We start from the raw sequence: 23,067 nt of genomic DNA on the forward strand, positions 1-23,067 counted from the left end.
TGGCTTTCACCAAAAATATGCCGTTTATGTGCGTGTGTGTAATTCACACCGTGTTGGGTGTGTGTCTGGTTTAGGTATTTATGTTCATTTGTCTGGCTTTAATGCAACCCGCTGAAAGACGTTTACTTTTCGACATTTGGTTTTCTGCTGTGGTTTTCCCTTTTTTTGCTTTACGGTTATGTGCGGTTTTTGGTTTTAGCTCGTAAAAGGGATGCTTACAACATTATAGCTAAGAGTTACCTGCCCTATATAGAGCATTTCTCCTGCACAAGTTTATATCAATTTTATATAAAAATTAAGAAAAAAAAATAAAAACTTTATCAGAATGCTAAAAGCCATCTTGGCACTTGACATTTTTTCTATTAAAGTTAAGGTGCAACTTATTCTCTTCTTCTTTTTGTTGTTCTTTGCAAGTTTCACAAGAATAGCATAAATAACGTCAACATGCTGAAATTGCTTTTACAATTCAAATTTATTCAGCTATTAGCTAATAAATTGTAGGTAGAAAGGGATGAATATTAAGATAATGTGGAAGCAAGAAATGTGGTGTGAAAAAAGTAAAATAAAACTATAGAGAATGCTTGCATAAGTAGCAATCAGACACTTACTGCAATTTTCTAGAATCGTAATCGTTAAAATGCTGTGAAAAACATTGCATGTCATTAAAATATATGTATACTCCATACCTGCATGAAAATAAAAACAAAATAAAACAACTAAGCAATATATGTATGTTGACAAGTAAAATGGCAAATAAAAATACAAATGGATTTTTATTTGTTTTGCTTGGATAACAAATCCGCTTAACAATCACAAATGCGATTACAATGCTTTGGGTTTTTTGGGTTACGAGTATACCACATAGAGAGAAGATCAAGAGGGATTTATGTAAATATTTGACATGTTGAATATATTTATGATTTCCAAAAAAAAATTTAAATACATGGTATTAAGCTAAATACATTTTCAAATATTTTCCTGAAAGTGTTACTAAATTGTTTTTATAATTTTCTATTATATCCTTTTTTAAATTGATTAAATTCAATTCATAAATTATGATACATTTCTTTGAGTCGCACAAGAATTTCATATAAATATTTTTGTTGAAATAATAAAATAAAATATAAGCTTCTTTCATTCAATAAATATCAAATAAACATACAATCGTACAGTGAAAATCGAAGCATTAACTCATTTTATTTCTTGCAATACCTTTTTTTTCACTTTTGTTCACACTTAAAGCTTTCATTAATTACTTCCCTAACTTGTGATTCGACATTTCTTAGATCTTTTTAAATCAGGAGGTTTCCATTTATGGTCGTTTCATGGTGTTTTGCTCTTCTCTCTTTAATTGCAGAACCCTGTCATGCGTACGAGCCATTCAAGTGCCCCGTCGATGGTAATTGCATTTCCATACAATATTTATGCGATGGTGCGCCCGATTGCTCCGATGGCTACGATGAGGATATGCGTCTTTGCACAGCGGGTAAGCTCAAACTGTAGAATAATGATTGATTTTCACTTTGTACCTTCCGCCCGATTTGGCAACATCGATTAAATTACGCAAACGACTAGTTGGCCACAAGCAAGGCCTTTCATTTGCAAACTGTTCAACTCGATACAATTAATTCCCACATTTGATGTCTTGGCGTATTCAATGCCAAACAATTTTGGCCCTTAGGTCATCAAAAACATGGCACAAAATTTCATTTAACGATTCAGAAACCAGTTTTCCCATCAGGCATCTATCTTGGCATTGGCAAAAAGCTGTCAGAAAGGCGAACAGGAAATTAAAGACCGAATTTCAATTAAGCCTGTTAGTCACATGTATGTAACATTCACATGCATTTGTCTGTATCTGTGTGCGATATGTCAAGGGCACAAATGACTAACATGGCCAGCAAGCAGACTCAACAAATGGACAACCGAGTTGAATTTTTAACACGATGTTGCACTTTTCAAGATTTCTGCACAACTTTTACTTTTATTCTTTTACTTCTTTTTGGTTTGCTGCTCGCTTGAATCTAATCAAATTAGCCGCACAGCAGCAAAGTTTTTCTGGTAAATCAAAAAGTTTCAATTTTGTCGTCCATTTTGCACTTTGTAAGTTTCTGGCGAGTTTTTGATGTGTAAAACATGCCACAAACTTTCCGACAATAACTGACAGTTGTCTGTTGTCTGGCCGTATATAAGGTAAAGAAATGCTAGTAGGCTCTAAAATAGTTCACAGTTGATTTTCCTATGATACTTGTAATTTGTAAGACGTTAATCATTAGTTAAGTAATGTTAGAATTGTTTAATAAAGTAGTTTAATAAAAAAAATGGAAATACAATCTCTCTTAATAACTATACAATGCAATCCAAACAAACTTAAACTTAATTAAATGCATGCATTGTTTAAAGTAAGTAATTATAAATGTCTAAAATAATAGAATAAATTACCAATTATTAACTTCGTTTAATTTTGCAGCAGTGTCATAAATTTACTTAACAATTGTTGTGTGGCTTAAAATATTTCTTGGCCTATAACCATGTCCTAAGGAGTAAAAAGATAAATTTAAAATCCCACACAGTCATTAAACAAACAATGGGCAAATTGTGCGTCTAATTTTTGGTGGTTGGGAAAATATAAAAGCGGGGAGAAAAGTGGGAGAAAAGTGGGAGAATAGTGGGAGAAAAGCGTGACAGAGATAGCTGAGCAAGTAAATGGCAGGAGGAACTTTAAGCAAACAGCAAATTGTTACCACTAATTGCCACAATTCAGTTGACTGAAAACTGAAACCCAGTCAGAAGGCAAGGGAAAATGCCAGCGATATGGGAAATGGGAAGCAAAGGCGACTCCGTCTTGACTACGTTGCCAGGACAAAGAAAAGGCCACAGGGCAAATTCGAGCGCTCTCTGGCGTAAATTTTCCGTGTGCTATTGTTATGCCGCAACCAAAAAGAAAACGAAAGAAAGAAGGCAAAAAAAACTATTTTTCGACAATGAAATCATTTAGGAGGTGTCGGGCTCCCCCTGATGTGGTCGCCAGTTATAGCACCAGGCTCAAATGTCTTTGATAAATTATGCGTGCCACGCTTTCTCACTCTCGCTCTCTCTCTCATTTCACTCCTCTTTGTGTGGAGGCTAAATGGCAGGCTCAAGTTTCCGTTTGTCAGTTTCCCGCCTCCTTTTTTACAGATCTACCAACTTCCAGTTCGGCCAATTGTTGCTTTAATTTATAGTAGCAGTAAGTGAAGCATTGAGAGTAGATTTTCTCATCAGCTGGCGTTACACGAACCCGCAAAAGTAATTATTAATGAATTATAATTAGCGTCTTGTCTACATCTTTCCATAACTTATAAATGTTAAGCTTTAGATGTTGCAAGTAATATTAAAATCTGAGCCTATTTAACCCAAATTAAATAACAAGTTTTAAATTGAATATTTTATATTTAAAATGTGCTAAGCCAGATATAAATAATTTAAAATGTTTGTCAGCTGTTAAATTGCTGCATTTCCAAGCTCTGTGTATATATTAAAATAGGTCAAAAGCAACGCAAAAACAATTTTCAAAAATGTTACAATTTCCGTTTTCAAAAATGTATAAAATACATTTAAAATAAATTTCTTAATTTATTTATTTTATTTTTCATAAAAAATTTAATTCATTTAAAAAGTCATGGACAATTTGAAGCAATAATTATATATTTTTTGTTGTATATTGAACTGTGACTCGAACTATAACATTGGGTTCAGGGGTCTATAAGCCGGCTTGTGAACTTAACCAATACCCGCTCTATGGTTTGAACCATTTTCAAAGTTCAGTAGTTGGCAGCCTATATATTTATAAAATTTCAAAAAGCTCTTTACCATACTGCGAATATTTTAGAGAATACCCTAACTGCTTAAGGACCCCCAATTTCAATGCTGTGCACATATAAAAAGCAATATATATTGTGGTAAATAAAAGGAGTAACTGCAATAAAATTTCGAAAAACTTTTAATGCGCTGCACTCGAATTCTCCTGGGAAATTAACATAATTTTGCATACTTTTTTTTTTAACAATACCGAAAAAAAGAAGTTAGCATTAGGGGAGAGTGTAAGTGCTAACCAGGGCTGCGAAGGGACTAACCAGGGCTGACTGGCTGCCAGCAGGCAAAAGCCTGCTAATGTAACATTGCTTTATCTGAGCTGCTGATATACATCGCTTGAATATGTAACAAGTTAAAGGCAAACAGGCGACACACACTCACACACATGCACACCAGTGGTATAAATAAATGTGACGCTCCCAGGCGATATGTTCACTCAGAAGCAACAAAAAGAAGACAAAAAAAAAAATGCTTGCAAACTGCGCCATTTGCATAACAAATACAGTCAGTAACTGAATCAACGCAGACATATATACACCCACACACACACACACACACACACACACACACACACAAGCACACTAACGTGTCCTTGCAACCATTAAAAATGCTAACAACCGTCAGCATATGTGTGCCTGTGTGGAGGAGTCTCAACAGGGGTTAGAGTTCAAAAGTGCAGCCAGTTGGGTTAAAAGCCGACAACAAGGGCCGTTTCCTTTGTATTTTTTAAACCCAACAATTGACTGACTGACGGAGTGAATGAATGACTCACTGACTGACCTATAAACGTTTTCAATTCGACCGAAATAAAAAAGAAATCAAATAAAGAAATGCTTTAGTTGAGCTTTAAAATACGTGCTTAAACATTTGAAAATAAATTGAATAACAAGCATACGCCCTGTGGTCTGGTTCGTTCTAAGTAACGACATTAATATTGAATCGCTTGTTCAACAAGCATGCATGTAATTTTAAATATTTAAAAGCGCTTGCCATTGTCCAAGGAATTTTCAAATCTGTTTCTCTCCCCATGGGAATTATTAATGAGTTCATCCCATCTAAGTTTTGTCACGTGTGGCTGAGAATTTGTTTTTAGTATCCCTTAAGAATAAAATAGAAATACCCTTAAAGTTTTAATAAACACAATAAAATTGGGATTTTATTTACTTACTGTATTTGTTGTGTAGTGTGCAATGAAATATTCAGAATATATAATATGGTAGATGATGGTTGAAACTTAAGTTTTAAACTTTTCAAATGAGTTTTTTTAAGTACATTAATTAATTTTTTTTAAGATAATAGTTAAGATAATAAGTTAAGATAGTTAAGAAAGTAAAGACAAAGATCTTACAGTATTTGAAATTAATTAGCTATACACACAGAAAAAAGAACAAGTGCTGGACTTCACTGTAAATTTAACTGTATTTAAGTTGAATTTATCTTGTTTTAACGCTTTTCCAACGAAATATCTAAAATAGTATTAAATAAATTATTAAATGACCAGCAAATTTTTAAGCTTAAGCTTGTACGCACTTGTATGTATGTTATAACCATTTCAATTTGTAAATAATTAATTACAGTGGCTGATAAAAACGCAATAAAATTTATTACCACAATGAATAAGAACATCAAATCGATTACAGAAGTAATAAAGTACAAAATGATGGGATACTTTTACAGCTTGCACAGTTGTAGTAAGGAGTAAGGATACCGTGAAAAATACATGTACAAATAATAATTGTTTGGTTGCTCTGTCTGTCTCCCCGTTTTCACCTGAAATTCGACACATGCTTGAACTCAATTATAACTTGATTATTCTTGTTTTATTTTCTGTATTGCAGCCAAGCGACCGCCTGTGGAGGAAACGGCATCCTTTTTGCAAAGCTTAATCGCTTCACATGGACCCAATTATCTGGAGAAACTATTTGGCAGCAAGGCACGTGATGCCCTTGCCCCGATGGGGGGTGTGGAGCCGGTGGCAATCGCTTTGAGTGAATCGCAAACGATTGAGGACTTCTGCGCCGTTTTGCATCTAATGAAGTAAGGTCAGATAACCCAAATTGCTCGAGGGTGCCGCAAGCGTTGTGTTTGACGAACAAAATCCTTTTGTTTTACACTGAGTCCTGTGCTGTCGTGCATGAAGTATGCAAATTTTTATTTAGTGCCCCGAGTTGCATAACCCTCGAGCAAGTTGGTAACCAAAAATATGCTAGTATAAATAATGAAAGCCTTTAAATAACCTTAACATTACCCAAAGCTATTTTTACTTTGTATGTGGACTTTGAGTCCTGTTTTTACCCCATTTTCTTTCCTTTCCCTTCAGCCTCTCTCTCTATATCCCCTTCCCTTTTGACTCTGCGGTTTGCTGGCCTTTTGTTTCGAACAACATCCAGCATCGTCCTTGACGTTGCTCTTGAATTATGCGTCTGTCCTTTACTCGGTGTTTGCATCTCTCTGCGGTCGCCAGCCACAAACATTTTATGAAATTTTAATATATCTTATGCTCACCCTTTTACGTGCCTTTCGCTCTTTTTCTTTTTCTATTTCATTTTCATTTTTGTCTTTGTTTTCTTGTTTATTTGCTTATTTCGGCTGTATGCTTGACATTTTAACAGTTGTGCTTTAAAAGTTGTCCGCATATATATACTCTGTATACTGTGTCGAGCAAGTTTATGCATTTCACTGGCAAACATAGGGAACTTGTAGCACTATAAAGTTTTTATATTTCCATACAGATGCTTCAGCCAAGCGGTCTATATAAGTTTGTCCTTGCCAAAGTACTTTTCACTTAAGTGTAACACAGACCATTTGATTGTTTTAATTCATATCTATATTCTCTAGGCTCCAGAAGAATGATTTATTGTAGAAAACAATTTTAAGCCTTGATATCATATATCTTGAAGTAATAAATTAAGTTCCTAGTTTTCTAGAAACCCAATTCTATGTCTATAAAATTTAAAAATAATCGCCTACCATAAGTTAATACATTTTAAGTATTTTGTAATTGATTCTTTGATTGAGGGAAATAACAAATTTAGGCAAATATGCAGTAATTAAGATGTCTACCATTATGAATGCTAAGGTTCAATAAGGAATTTCTATACTGCTTTAAAGATGCTATCAGTTCGTTCTATGTTAAAGTTTTAATGCTGTAGACTGCAGGTTTAACTTATCCAATTAACAAATTCTATAAAGCAGACCATAAAGTACAAAATGTGAAAAACGCCCTCAGAAAGCCACAATCTAACGAACAGAACCGACCTGTCTTACCTACGTACACATAAAGGTGAAATTTCATTAAATAAGTACAACAAAAACTAACCACAAAATGGAGAGCAATAACAATGAAACAGCACCATGAAGTGGAGTGTAGGTAATTGTAGAACAGACTAGACACGTAAGGCCCACACGCACAGCTTGATAAATTAGGCAAAAAAAAATATATAAAAGAGATTCTCATGCCTTTGTGCTAGGTTTGTCTGGACTTTGTCGGCATTTACAAAATTTCATCAACGCAAATTATCACACATGGCCAAAGTTTTTGGGCGAATGACAGGGAGAGCACTTTGTGGTAGAAAAAAATAATTTGAGAATGGAAGAGTTCTACAACTCGAGAGCTTAAGAGCACAGGATAAGCATATGATTGTATATATTGCAATGTTGTCTTTGTCGCGATTGTCTTGTTTCAGAACAATATAAACAACGACGAGCATAACGGCACCAGCAGGGATTAAATAATTAAATCGAGTAATTATAAATACAACGCAGCAAGTTATACGTGTAGTCGTAGCTCTCTCTCTATATCTGAGAATTTCAGCAGTGGAATAAAGTCTTAAGAATAAACTTTAATTTTTTAAAAATTTATCATTTAGTGGAATAAAATTGGTTGTTTGAAAACAAAAAAATCGGATATATTGCAGTATACACAATTTCACATATTTTCTGCTTATTAAAATTCAATCAAATGTCAATTTATTGGTTTGGAAAGATATCTCTTACGTTGAGCTACCAATTTTATTTAGTACAGTGCTAAAAAAAATATTACCTAATCAAATACTGATTGGATTCAAAAATATACTGTCTGTATACGTTATTTATTTTAGTTTTATCCAATTATATACAAACAATAAGAAACTTTCAAAAAATGTCTTTGCAGATCCGACTTGGAGCATTTGCGTTCTGTTTTTATGGCTGTGGAAAATGGAGATTTGGGCATGTTGAAATCGCTTGGCATTAAGGATTCTGAATTGGGTGATGTCAAGTTCTTCTTGGAGAAATTAGTCAACACTGGTTTCCTTGACTGAGTAGCGCCTGATCCGGCTTCTGGATTTTATTATTCACACGCACAACCCATTAATCCAAGTTTTTATTCATATTTCGGAGCACCCTATGATAGTTATAACAATTAATAAGGTGTTCCGTTACACACACAAATACACTAAAATACACATACAATATACAATATTTTCTCAAGACTCTCCCAATTTTCCTATGCTATCACAATATATTCTTCAGTTTTATGCTTTTACTATATTAAAATATGCTTCTTTTCTTTGAGTTTAACCACTTTTTATAAAAAAAATACCAATGCAATGCAAGAAAAATATGGAAAAAAAAAATGCAAAATCATAAAAAAACAAGAAAAAAAAAACCAAAACTTGTTAAAAGAAATATTTTGGATTTATGCAAAAAACTGTCTAAAATCTTCAAAAGCTTTCTCCCAATTCTTCTGCGGTCTTTAAATCGATCTCTCAGTTCGTTTTGTGTTAAAAACTTCGTCAAATTTTGAGAAAATTAACAAAAAAAAACATAACGAAAAAATTCACGAAATGAAAAACAAAACTAAAGAAATTAACAAAATATGGAAGCAGGATCGCTGGGCAAAAAAAACTCAAGTAAAATATAAAAAAAAATTTAAAAATAAAAAATATATATATAAATGTTTATGGTATCTCTTACTTATATGTATGTTAGTACATGAAGACCTTTATCGATCTATCTATGTATAACTGATTTAAGATGCCTCACAAAAACTCTCTAGTTTCAATCCCAAATGAACACACGCAAAGGTATTCACTTAATTCCGAAATTTTACAAAGATTGTTCGTGTTTCAACCGCTATAAGGAAATCAAAGGCTATCAGTGCAGAACCTTCCAAGAAACAATATCTAGTACGACTTTTTGAAACTTCTATTCTTTATAAACAAACAATATATGAGCACAGCTATATATTAATCTATATGTAGAGTTTAGTGTATTCAATTGAATATTCGTATCGTCTAGAGCTTAGTGTAATTGAATAACCCACTAGAAAAGCCCTGCAGCTATTGTTGTTGAAATAAACCCAATATATACTTACATATTATACAGTATACAAGTCACATATGTCGGGCTACTGAACACAATCACACAGAATTGTCGAGTTGCATAATTAGCGAATTCAAAATAAAACTATATAATAAATAAATAAATATCTTTGTTTAACAAAAACAAAGTTTCACATTATTAATCCTTAAATTTAAGCTTACTCAACACTTTATTTCTAATCTCAAAAAAAGAAGAAAAAAATAGTAACCAAAATGAAGCTCAAGATATTATGATCGATTTTAGTAGCCAATTTTGATTAACTATATTCAGAGCTGACCCCTTGACAAAAGAGTTTTTAAAAATGTAATAAGAAAAAATTTTTAACAAATTTGGCTACTAAAACTAATACATTTTTGTATTTTGTTTTTTTACACATGACTAACTGTTTCTTAACTATTCAAATAGATAATTAAAGTGGATTAAATGTGAAACGAAAGAGCACGGAAATGTTAATACGAAAGGAGAATTAACTAAGCACTTATCCCGCAAACGGGGTACAAGAGAGGTATTTCTGTTCGATGCAAAGCAAGTAAACGAACCCAACGTTCTAATAGGCAGATGCAAAATTTTTTTTTTTTTTTTTTTTTTTTTATTACTTTGCCTTTATTTATTGAATCTTCTCCAAGGAGACTTACAATAAGTTTATCAAATCTTATATTTAAAGCAACTAACAGTCATGTTGACTTAATATGATCTACGGTGCCCCAAGGGTTTATTGCTGGGCTGGAAGGTCGTTTCGTTTAAGGCGGGTTCGACTGCAAACCCGAGTTAACCGTTGAGCAAGAGGATTTGGGTGTGAGGATAGTTTAATGTTGTAGCTCGCCTTTTGTCTTGCTATCTCATCTTTGACGTATATAACGTTCAAATCTCTATGAATGTTCTCGTTTCGAACATACCATGGTGCCCCAGTGATAGTCCTCAGGATTTTTTGATTGTGCTCGTTGAATGACATCAATATTGCTACTGCACGCGTTTCCCCAAAGCTGCGAGCCGTAGGTCCACACTGGTTTTATGGTGGAATTGTAGAGTAGAACCTTGTAGTCTAAGCTGAGAGGAGATCAGGGGATTCAAAAGCCAATAGAGGTTGTTGGCTTTCAGTTTAATCTGCGTTTTTTTTGCTTCAAGGTGCCGACGCCAGGTGAGCCGCCTATCAAGATGAACGCCAAGGTACGTTACTTCTTTGGCTTGTGGGAGTTGTGTATTAGACAGTGCTAACGGAGGACATGTTTGCATGTTGAGAGTAAACGTGATATGCTTACACTTTTGTTCATTTATTTTAATACGCCAGTCGGCTAGCCATTTCTCTACTACCGCCAAATGTTCAGCTAGACGTGCTGATGCTTCAATGGGGCATCTGGAACGACTAAGAATTGCGGTGTCGTCGGCAAACGTAGATGTTGTTAGCCGCTCGTTTATGGGGATGTCCGCTGTGTAAATTACGTATAGTGTTGGTCCCAATACACTTCCCTGGGAACTCCAGCTTCTATAATATGATCATCGGATGTAGTGGTGTTGCATCTCACTGCGAAGACTCTATTGTAGAGGTACGACTCGAGAAGCCTATGAGTGTACACTGGGAGCGTCGATTTGATTTTATGCATGAGACCTTCAAGCCACACTCGATCGAAGGCCTGGGAGACGTCGAGGAATATTGCGCTGCAGTATTCCCGATGTTCGTATGCTGTACGTATTTCTGATGTTATTCGGTTAACTTGCTCGATAGTTCCATGCTTTTCTCGGAAGCCAAATTGATGTGTTGGGATTGTGTTGTGTGTTCTGAGATGAGGAATTATGCGCGTCAAGAGGCATTTTTCAAAAAGCTTAGACAAGCACGGTAGTAGGCTAATTGGTCTGTACGATGATGGTATTGTATGGTCTTTTCCTGGTTTGGGAATCATTATAATGACCGATTTCTTCCATTTTTTTGGGAAGTAGCCGATGGTTGTAATCGCGTTGAAAAGTTTACAGATGAGGGAAATAGCACAGTTTGGAAGTTCAATGATCATTTTTTGAGTTATTAGATCGCAGCCTGGAGCTTTCTTTGGTTTCAATGCAAAATTGAAAGAAAACAATTTTTTAAATTTAAAACTACATAATGGAGTTATAAGTACCTTGAATTAGCTGGTAGAAAACTTAGTATTGATAGAAAAAAATGGAATAAAAGAAAATTCAGATATGTTTTATTATTTGAAGATTTGTTAACTACTAGTTGTCTATTTAAATGTTTAATAAATACAATATATACAGACACAATATTCAAAATGATTAAAAATGAAAAGTGGTGTTGAATGAAAAATTAAGCATGAATAGAAACAGATCCATTGAACTATATATGTATATATATAGAAAATACAGATATAGTACTTATGATATTATATACTATATGTATAACTACATACATGAGTATGTGTATATGCTCCCCCCAATGTAAATAAGGAGACAAACTACAAATTCCATAACGATGCAAATGATGAAAAATCGCGACAAAAAAAAACAGAATAAAATAAAAAAGTGATAATTTTATTTGTTTATATTATAAATTATAACAATTGCGCAGGTATTTGTTAGATAAATGTAATAATTCGACCCTTTTATATCGTTTATTCGAAATCTTATCGAAACTCTCAAAAAACATATCTTAAAAAACTATTGTGCGTTACTTTGTGCATATTTTTGAAAATATTTAAATTTATTATATATAAAATTAAGGAATATAATTATATACAATATTATATGATATCTATAAGGTAAGCCACAAAACTATATCGCATACATATCAGCGGATTTTCTATAGATGTTGCCAGACTCTATAAAAACCGCAAAGATCGTTTATCAAACAAATATGCAACAAATCAATTAACGAAAACCAAAACATATCAAATATGAGAGCAAAAGTATATACAAAAGTAAAATACAAAACTAGTTGAAAAACAGCTACAATTTCTAATTGAGAAAAATTGAGAAATCATATTATTTATTTTGATTTCACTTTAATTTTTTTGATTGACTTTGTAACTTGTTTCAGTATTTTAAGACCAAAAACTGACCCAAACACAACCATTAAAATGCTGAAACAATTCTGCAAAGCTAAATATAAATTGAGAACAACCTATTAAAATTTCAATTTTAGTTGATCTTTAAAGCTAAACTCAAAGCAGTGTTGCAAGATTCACTTTCACAACCATTTCTTTGTCGTAAAATGAAAATTAAACATTTACAATTTAACTATGAAATTGCAGAGAAAGTGAAAATGTGCACACAGTTTTATAATTAATATCTTTGTATTTTGATATTTTCAAATAAATGAACAATAAATCTACGAGTATTTCTAATACCAATTATCAATAAACATATCCGATAAATTGTAGCAACAAACTATTGCAGCAAACAAGAGTTAAAGACTCTTCAAAAACCACACAAAAAAACAACTAAGAATATATTTGAAATTAAGAAAAACTTTAAATCAATTATGGAAAAATAAAATTGCAAAAGAATACAATATATATAAATATATACTATATAATAACGATTCTATGTGTATATGATTATATAGATTAAAAATACAGACACTTAAATACAATTTTTAACATTCCAATGAAGCTATTTCTTTGGTGTGCTGTTTAAAAAACAAATACGGCTTTTACTTGGAAATGGGGGTTGTAACTATACACGTAATAACTCTGAGGCTTCGCGGAGAAAATATCGGAGTTTTTGTTAGATCTTTTCCATGGGAAGTTCAAGTCTGTAACTATCAATAGAATGTTAACCAAATGGGAACAGCTGGTAATAGAACTATTATCATTCATAGACATCTAACATAATAATAATAAGGTAAGGAGATATAATAATTGGAATGCCCCAATAGATTAACATTAATCGAGAAGATTTTAAATGGTAAAGATAATGATACTGGCACTTCCATTAAATTTTAATGCATTTCTACTGCTATAATCTCTTCGAAAATTTGAAAATGTTAAGAATCAACATATTGCCGTGTGACTAGCGTATTAATTAATTGAAGATTGAGCTATCAATAATCTGTTTTAGGTATTTACTTGTTCCAATAAGAGAACTAGCACCAAGTTTCAAAGATAAGATATGGGTAGCTCTCTCGTCTACTAGCATTACTTTCGCGTTATCAAGAGATATTTTAAAACTGTTAACTGAGAGAATTTGCTGAGCAAATTCCATATTTTGTCTCTGTTTTCAGTTATTGTTTTTGTTTTATTAGGTATTCTAATCAGTTGAGACTTGTTTAACATTTTGCGTTTATTCTAGCCTTCGTATTATTTGTATTTACTCACTGTTGATTAGAGCGATGTCTCGCCAGTTCTCGCGTTAGTCGCACCTTAAATTTTAGACGATTCGGTTGTCAGTTTTCCGTTTCCGCTGATATTATAATAATTATCGAGTTAGTTGCCTGCATTTGGCTGTACAATTATATTGTTTTTAGCTAAAGTAAATAAAAATTATTCTGAGAATAAAAGTATCTGCATTCAGTCTAGCTGACCAAATAGCAGTGCTGCCTAAAAGTATGTGACAGTGTTTAAACAAAGCTTATGCAAATTATGAATATGATTTAAAAGTTTTTTAAAATGTTCTAAGAGTGTCTCTTAACACAAAGATAACTATTGTTGAGCTATCGTTAAACTACTGCCATGCACGATCCCAACGATTATGATTCCGTTTACAGTGATGAGGACTTTTTGGATGTTGTTCAGGGCGCCTCAACTCCGCCCCTAATGAACTACGATGAGTTTCTAACGAAAACTATGGGTGAGTTTCAAAGCGCTGCAATTTCATTATAATAGATATGGGTCCGTACGATAATGTAGCAGTACCAAAACACCTATTAGAGCTGTACACACTTGCTGTGCTTATCTTTTGTTTGTTATGGCTTTAAATTTTGATAAAATACCGTTGAGTTGAAGCTTTTGCATACATTAAGTATGATGTGAAGAGTCGGACACTGTATTGTATATAATACTTATATAACAAAGTTAAATGTATAGATTGCACTTTAAGAACAGAAGAAGCTATAAAGAGCTAAATAAATACCAGTTTCCTGCAAGCAGATTCTGTATTTTTATCTAATCGGAAAATATTATTAAAAATGACCAATAAACAACGAAATATTTATTAAACTGATCGAGCACAGCCAACTTAACCGTTCTACCTTAGAGTAAGCCAATATTTATTTACAAAATTGTTTAAATATTTGTCACAGTAGGTATATCAAATACCTTAATAATAGTAAATGTGTTACTCTAGCAGCGAAAGTAAACAAGAAGGGGGAAGTAAATAAACAGAATGTCGCTTGATAATCATGATCAATCGGGTTTTACTTTTTTCTTTCTATTACCAATTTTATAACAAAAAATTTTTAAGTGTTTATAGCTGCCACTTAATTGTGTTCATTTTGTGGGTTATTGTTCATTTTTTGGCATGTATGCGAATCTGATGATTATATTATACTAGTGTATACTAATACTTGAAGCTTTATTTATCAAAAATTATAGAAATATTGACGGTTATAAAATCAAGCTTCTAACGTTAAAGCGCTTTAAATAAGTGTCTATAAAAGACAGACTTAAGCTGCTGTATGAACTTGGCTTATCGTGGTCCATCAATTAATTCCAATTCGATTTCAATTGTTTTCCAATTTAAGAGCAATTTCTATTTCTTACGGCAACGCAACAGAATGAGATTGAAACATTTGAGCCATCTCGCTCAGCTGCTGTTAAGCAAGCAGCCTCTCTGAGCGAGATACACATGTTAGCTAGCTTAAATGTTAAAATAAGAAAAGCCGATTATTGTATGCTCTTAAAACCTACAGAATATGTCAGTGTTGAAGTTTTTAAATGTCGATTATTTTAATTATTTAAAATTAAAGTTAGTTTATTTTATTGTCATATGCAGTTATATTAGTAACGTGCAATGTTAACAGTATGTTATGGTTTATGTTAATACCTCTGTTAGGTAACATAACTTTTGCGCTCGCGTACTCTCACTCTCCATTTTAACAGGGCAGAATTGCCGCTTACACTGAAGATCGGTTTGTTCCAATCAGACAGTCACTACAGCGCAGTCGTGCGAATAACATCGTTTTAAGTGCGCGCAAGGTATTAACGTTTTACGGTTGAGGTAAAAAAAACAACGAAAAAAAATGTGAAAAAGAAGAAGCAGCGGGGCAAAGGGTAGCAATTAAAAGCGTTTAAAGCAACGCTTCGATGATAAAAGTGGCTTAAAAAGTTTAATTAAAAATGTGTAATCAAAATGTGCACACAGCACGATGTGAATATTTGGCCAAAAGGCACTGCAAAAAATTCAATTAAAAGTGGTCGCCAACGTTGACGTTGACGTTGACGCCATCATTGCGCTGCGACGCAACAAGTTCAAGTGTAGAGTGTTTGGCAACAAGCAACTACATACTTGTTTCAACAAAAGTTTAATAATACTTAGTGTTAAAATTGTAAACTAAAGTGCTATTTTTCATTAGTTTTCCCAGTTTGTTCTTGTCCGTGCAGTAATAAAAACAACAAAATTTTCTATGGCATTGTCTTTAACTCTTTTTCTTGATTACACATACAAACCAAAAGGCGCATATGATATACACACACACACACACACACATATATACACACACACACAGGCAGAACAAATGTAGTTGTTGTTGCTGGCTGATTCTTTGACTCACAAATTACCCGCAACGGCAACAGCGACGTTAGCAGAGTTAGCAGCAGCGAAACTGTTGTCTGTTCCATAGTTTCCAGTGTTTCATATCTGGTTTTCGCTTTCCATGCGCGTGCTTATTGGAATGTGAGCGTGCTTCTTTATGTGTTCCAATTGCCAGGCATTCCGCTGCCATCAACCGGTGTTTGTTTTCTGATCAAGCATAAGAGCGAGCAAGAGCCACCTGTGCATCTCTCTCTTTCTCTGTCAATGGCTTTAGGTCTCTCACCCTCTTGGCGATAAGAAATAAACACACGCATACACTGAAATAGTGACTGCACTATCAAAAAAAACAAACTAAAAGTTGTGTTAAATTAACCAGCAACAAACAAACAAACAAACAAAAAAGAACTCATTACAGAAATAGTAGTTTGTTGTTCTTTTTGCGCTCGTTCGCTCGCTCGTTTTGTCTTTTGTTTGTTTGTGTTTGTTTCGGCTTGTTTGTTTTTCATATTTCTCCTCTGTTTATTTTGCTTTTGCAAACATGCAACTCAATGCGGCAATGTTACAGGTGTCACTTTTAATTTCTTGGTTCCCATCAAATTTGGCACCTTTTCGGACGCACCTTTATTTTCATTAATTATCACGAAATAATACGAAACAGCAAAAAAAAAACGTCAACAAAAATACCCCAAGTGCGAAAGTGAAAAGAATGGCCAGAAAAAGCCAAAAATAATTGTTTTTTTTATCAGAAAATAAAAAAAACAAGCGAATGTGTTTTATGTGATTCAACGATTTTATATTTTACAACTTGGAAATAATATTTTACGTGCTTTAAAACTAAACGAATTTTGGATTAAAGGCTGTTTCCGCTAAAAAAAGGCGATTAAGGAATATGGAACCAGCGATTTTAATTGGTAAGCTGATGTCTGGAAAGTCAACTGTTGATAAGATTAGCAATATTGTGTATATGGATGTAGTTTCCATAAATTAAATCGCCATATACAAAATTTTTATAATAAAATTTTTTACATTTGCTAGAAAAATATAACAAAAATTATATTAAGCGCTTATTTAGAAATGTGTTTTATAGGTAGATCAAGGCATTTTTTATGACGTTTTCTATACGAATATATTTAAAATACATTATTGAGAGTTTATATTCATTTGAGCCTGTTTATCTCTCTGAATATATATATATATAACCTTCACTATTTCAGAATCTATTAGAACTAGACAGATCAAAATTTGCTATGTAGCAGTTTGTTTAAAATGAAAATCAAAATGATAAGAATACCAACTAGGCTTAAACCCTGATATAAAGGTGCAGAATTTATATATTGTATAGTACTAATTTCAATAAAAGTTTCGTTTATAATAGTTTTTCCAGCTTTAATTTTTCATAAATACCTAAAATATATTCTTTAAAAAAATAATCGAATTATTTTAGTATAATTTATCGATTAATTTCCACATTAAATACACTAAATTGATGTCTAGACCAAGGAATTCAATCAATAAGTGAACACAGATTAGATGTCATCAACAAATTGATGAGATCACATGGCAAATTTATGATCTGGTAGCTGGAATGGAAATCATTCAGTCAGTCAGGCAGTTATAGAGCAAATGGAAAGCCATTAAAGTAACAAATTGCAAGTTGTAATCTTGAGTAAATTTGTTGTGTTTTATGGGCGTGACTATTTTTCACTCGCTTGTGCCGAGTGCTCCACATTGAGCAGAGTGTGGGGCAGACAGACTGACAAATAGACAGACAGGCACCGTGGCATGCCACATGTGGCCAAATGCAAATGCGCATTCGCATTCCAATGTAGTCAAAAGGCAGCAGCTGGTTGTCATACATACATGCATATGTATGTGTGTTTTTGTGCTTACATAGATACATACACTTTAAACCATTCTAACCCACACACGAATTGTGGCAAGAGTAAATTGATGCGGTTCGTAACCAAATCGAGTCTCAATTACCGATAGGCACAAACACTCGGCCCACAAAACCTCACAGTGGTCGGATCTCATTAGCGCGAGAGAACACAGAGATAAGAAGCCAGTGTGTATGAGTGAGAAAGAGAGAGTGAAAGATAGACAGAGAGGGCATGTATTTAGATATTTCAGTTTGTGGTGTTTATAAAGCGAAACCGCCAGAGCCGGCAAATTGAGCCACGCCCGCTGTTTGTCTGATCATTAACTGCTTAACCAAATGAGCCAAGAAAGAAATGCAGATGACTGTATCTGTAACTAAGTATCTGTGTATGTGTATCTGTGAGTGGGGTGTGCATGTATGTGTGCCCGTGCCGGGCGTGTGCAACATGTGGTCGTTATCGTGGTCGTCCCCGAGCTGACAATTGTCAGTGCGGGTGTAAAGATACAATTCCATTTCCATTTAACGAGTACTCGCACTATTTTCATTTTTGTCTTTTAAGAAATTTAACTCACACTGCAAGTGAACTTAAATGAGGGCACAAGCTCCGAGATGACTTCGGGGTTAATTTAGGGTAAATAGGAAAGCGTGTTATAAGAGCCTGAGAAAAACTTTGATCCGCTTTCCGTTGTGCGAATCTAGAGTTATGTCATAGATGGCCACTTCTACTATGTTAAACTTCTTTACACAGAAGTTATTCTAAAGCTCCTTTACTACTACTAGAAATAAAATGAGATATCAGTCGAACTTTTTCTACTCTTACTTTTTTTAAAGTGGAACTTTCAATTGAACTTATTTAAAATATTTTATAGGTCTTTAACATTATTCCTTTTAAAACTAAGTAAGGAAAAAAAAAATGTATCTACAGAGATATAGATGATTGACATTGATAAACATACTGCAGCAGTCTATAGTACGTGACAACACATAGTAAGTATAAGTGTACTCGTATCTAGTATAAATATACAGCTGTACTTACTAAGTATTACCTAGAGGTAACTGTTGAGAATTGAATAAGCACCTGTCAAGTTGTAGCTATTGTTGTACATTTTTTTTTTTAAGTAGTAACTAAAAATAAACATTGAGTCGTCTGTCAACAGGCATCAATAAGCATTATCGTAAATTGAAAACGAACGTTCTCTCCCACATGGAAAGGAAACTTGACATTTTCAATCAACAATGTCTAATTAGAAAGTTTGCGTACCCAATAAGGCAAATTGAATAGCCAAACATTGCGGCCAAGTTATCAACAGTTGTCGTAGCTGTAGCTACAGTAACTGAAGTTGAAGCTCAAGTTGGAGGCATCTCAAAGTGAGTGAAATGTTTGCAAACTCACTTGACCATAAATGTTGTGGGGTTCCATTGACTTTAACTGACTTTGACTCGCAGTTTTGTCTCTGACGCGAAAACAAACATGATAAACCGCATTGAAGCGTTACAAATCATCGAATGCAGTGGGAAAACTGATCGCATGCATTTGAGTAAGACTCTCCAGTTTAAGCGCCCTTTCTCTTTTATACCCATATTTTTCTTTTTTTATCTTTCATATTTTTTTGTCTTTCTGTAAATATTAAAAAAAACATTTTTTAGCTTCGTTGCACGCTACATCGATCAATGTGACTGATAAGACGGTTTGAGTTATGAATACGTGTATTGAAGGTATCTACACTACGTAACTTGTGGGGCGTACAGATTGATTGAATACATGCTGAAGTATTGATTGAGTCGGGGAAACGCATGGGGTTCGCTTCGAGAGCATGCGAACGACAAAGATGGAATTTCATTTCAATATGATACTAGATCGATTATAAATACACAAAAAAAAAATGGTTAATTTTATTAAAAATAATTAATTTTATTAAAAATAATTTTTTTTTTTAAATTAAGTGGCATTTTTATACAAATACAACTTTTAAAATGTATTATATTAGATGAATTTATAGGATAAAAATTTTATTCAACTAATAACATGAAATTATTTACTACTTTTCTTTTTTTTTTTTAATTAATTTGAATTTTAATAAAATTGATGTAGATAAATATGATAATATATCAATTAAAAGATTAAAAATCAAGGTTACTTCAGATGTTTCTTACAGTTATTTCATTCGTATTACAATATTACAATTTGCAATTTTGTAAGTGAAAGTGAAAATGCTTGATATTTCTAAAAAATAGCTTTAAATATTCTAATAATGTTATCGGCAAAAAATGTTAAGTAGAATTTCTTGCTATTTCAAGCAAAATTTCACTTCTAATAATAAAGTATTGTCATTTTTGTTGCTCTTTTTTATTACCCACTTGAAGTGTGACAAACAACAAAATTCAGAAATCGATAAAAGCCATGAAATAAAAAGTTGTGAAGAGTGTAAGAGTAAATAAACAGAAAAACTTTGATCAAATGCGAAGCCATGGCCAGGGTCAACAATTGAGTGGATTCAATTATGTGGTTGCTGTTTCTTGTGACGCTGAAACAAATACAGTTAATTGTCACGAATTAAATGCCACAAATAAAAGAAGTTTTGTATATGTATCTATGTATCTGTATCTGTCCTTAGGTTTGTCCAATAATTTCGCGAGTGCAAGTTGTCGTATAAATTAATAACACATGACTGAGGCGTATTCTCACGCTCCTCTGAGAAATGTTACGGCAATAGCTACAAAAGCCCTATCAATTAAAGTGCGGCTGAAAGGGGAATGGTTATGTGTCTATAGATGCGCAAAGGAAGCGCACATGTAATGAAAATAAAAATGAGCAATAAGTAGGAGGAGAATGGGAAAGGAAAAAGAAGCAAACACAGTCAAGTGCAAGTCCTCGCGGCAACTAAAGAGCCATTTCGTCTAAGTGGGCTTTAATAAGGCCTAGGAGAGGCGACGCATTGCTAAAGTTAATGGCAAATACACTTGTATATCCACATTCAGGTACACAAGCTTTTGGTCTCTTAAAGAGGGTGCAGTTTAAGTTAACAAGTCGTATTCCCACTTCTAAGATCTCTTCAAGTTCTACAACTTTTTTGCTATCGGTGGAGTTAAGAAAAATAGCAAATTAATATAATTATATATATGTAAGACGTTTTTTGTTGTACATTGTATCTTGTAGCCATTTCTACAAATTTTACTTAAGAAATATAATAAATATAATTAAATAGAAATATGAACTATATATACTATATATTAGCGGTAGAATTTAATTATAGTTATAAATTAGCTAATATACCAAGGCATGACTAAGTTTCTGTTTCTTTTTTTGTCCCAATCCTGTTTTTAAGAAAATTCTTAAATAATGGGCCTACAACTTTCCAATAATTTCGTATGCAATCTCTTTAATTACTAAAATTAGTCAATAGACATGTGTTTCTGCTTCCTCAAGAAACGACAACAGCAACTCCTGACCACTGCGAATATGTTCAGATTGTCTGTATTTAAGTCCCGCAACATGAGAATTTGTATGTGCAAAGTCTGCATTGTTGGCCAACAACCAGTTTATGGCCAATTGCCAAATCGTTGACTCTTTTCTCTGACTCTTCTTCTTAATTGTGGATTCTCGAGTCTTGTCATCATTATCGCAGTTTGTATTAAGTATTTGCCAATGCTGCTTGTTGTTGTTATTACCTGCTTCAATGAATGAATTTCGCGATAAGTAAATTCAATTATCCATAACATTAATGAATGCGTAAAATTTAAGCAGCAATCGCGGCATTTTGTCAGCTCAACGAAAAACCCGCCGCCTAAGTGGATTTGTAATCAATTTTGAAGAAAACGACAAGGCGACACATACTCCTAAGCCGAAAGCTAATAAGGCGTTAAGTGTTTCGAGTAGGCCGTTGACCAAGATATGGCTAAAATAATTTAATGAATATTTATAGATAGAATAAATTGTGGAGTACGGCGACGCACATATTAAGCTACTGCAGACGTTGAAAGCTATTTAATCTGGTGGACAAAAATGTATATTTATAATAAATAGAAAATAGCTTTATTTTAGCGTTATTATTTTGATTAAAGTTGGCTTTAATCTTATGATAGAATATCTGGGTATTATTATTTGTATAACTTTAGCTGTGGTTTTTAAAATGAATTATATTATGCAGAATAAAGTACTTATTTAGAAATGAATTTATCCGTAAAAAAGTCGGACGGCTGATCAGAGCATATACTCACCAGCTTTAATTATAGAAAATTCATTTAGTTGTTTTTTATTTTTTAATCTTTAATCTTAAAAATTTTACAAAGTTTGCTAAATTATATTCTCTTGCAACTGGAAACTTTATTCATATATTTCAATATTATTTCCATTTCTAAAATATATTCAAAGGTTTTTTTTTAATGTAATTAAATAACTGTATTTAGAGGGGAGTAGATGCATTATTAATAATAATATTGTCACACTCTGAAAAGTAACGTTGCATTTTAATTTAAAGTGCTGTCCATCCGGCAGTCTATGTAAATCCAGCGAAACACCGAATGTCGGAAGTGTTGCCCAAAGTGTTGACCAAGCTGTGGAGCTGCGGTTCGCTATAAAAAAAATATTTGTATAACAACAAAAATGAGTTAAAACTTCCGCTTGCAACCAACGGACCATCAGACAGACAGACGGACAGTCTGAACATTGGAGCAGGCGTCCAAAAGCCACTGCCAAACAATGACGGAGACGTGAAGGTAGAGATGGAAGTGGAGGTGGAGGTGGAGGTGGAGCTGGGCTATTGTGGGGGCTTCGACTTTGGCTTTAGCTGGTTATAGACGTAAACATGACTTGGGTCTTGTTGTCCCCCACGTTGATAAGCCTTTGGCAGCATTTCGGTACGTCAAGAAGCACTCTGAAAGTGTTGGATATGCTGGTCGCTCTCCGGTCTCTTGGTTTGAAACAGGTTTTTCCCATGATCTTCTGACATTATTTTATGTATTTTGTGTTTTTTGTTTTTTGTTTTCAGTTTTGGAAAACACATTGAAATGCAGTCAGTATACTAATTTATGCGGGCCAAAGCTGCCTCAAATGTTTGTTTGAATGATGCATTTAATTTGTTGTTGCTTGTTGAATTGGCGTTTCTTAATATGGGAACTCTGTGTGTTTTCAAACATTAACAGGCAATACACAAACTCTAAATGAGCACCACTAATAAATACTTTGTGATTTTAAGTCGATAAAATTGTTTGCATATCTTAAATGAAAATATACAGATATATTTGAAATTTAGTTCAGCAGTGTTGCTTTATCTCCATAAATTCTCACAATT

General features: G+C 33.3%; 2 protein-coding genes across 11 annotated transcripts in view; both read left to right on the forward strand.

The window, feature by feature from the left end:
- The window catches only part of LOC117791069 (IDLSRF-like peptide), a 41,935-nt gene extending 33,497 nt beyond the window's left edge, over positions 1-8,438 (forward strand). The window contains exons 3-5 of the mRNA XM_034630717.1: positions 1,358-1,486; positions 5,694-5,892; positions 8,009-8,438. Coding sequence (XP_034486608.1) covers positions 1,358-1,486; positions 5,694-5,892; positions 8,009-8,156 — 476 coding nt within the window. The 3' untranslated portion in view covers positions 8,157-8,438. The remainder of the gene's footprint in view (positions 1-1,357; positions 1,487-5,693; positions 5,893-8,008) is intronic.
- A 5,112-nt stretch (positions 8,439-13,550) lies between these two features.
- Positions 13,551-23,067, forward strand: part of LOC117791057 (dystrophin) — a 159,994-nt gene continuing 150,477 nt past the window's right edge. For 7 of the 10 annotated variants that reach the window (XM_034630687.1, XM_034630702.1, XM_034630694.1 and 4 more), the window contains exon 1: positions 13,551-13,995. In XM_034630687.1, the coding sequence (XP_034486578.1) occupies positions 13,878-13,995 (118 nt within the window). In that variant the 5' untranslated portion in view covers positions 13,551-13,877. Of the gene's footprint in view, positions 13,996-15,230; positions 15,364-16,462; positions 16,809-23,067 lie in introns of those variants that run through there. The other 3 variants (XM_034630688.1, XM_034630695.1, XM_034630691.1) reach the window with 2 other exon arrangements.

The sequence above is a fragment of the Drosophila innubila genome (genome assembly GCF_004354385.1).
Source record: "Drosophila innubila isolate TH190305 chromosome 3R unlocalized genomic scaffold, UK_Dinn_1.0 2_E_3R, whole genome shotgun sequence".
Taxonomy (NCBI): domain Eukaryota; kingdom Metazoa; phylum Arthropoda; class Insecta; order Diptera; family Drosophilidae; genus Drosophila; species Drosophila innubila.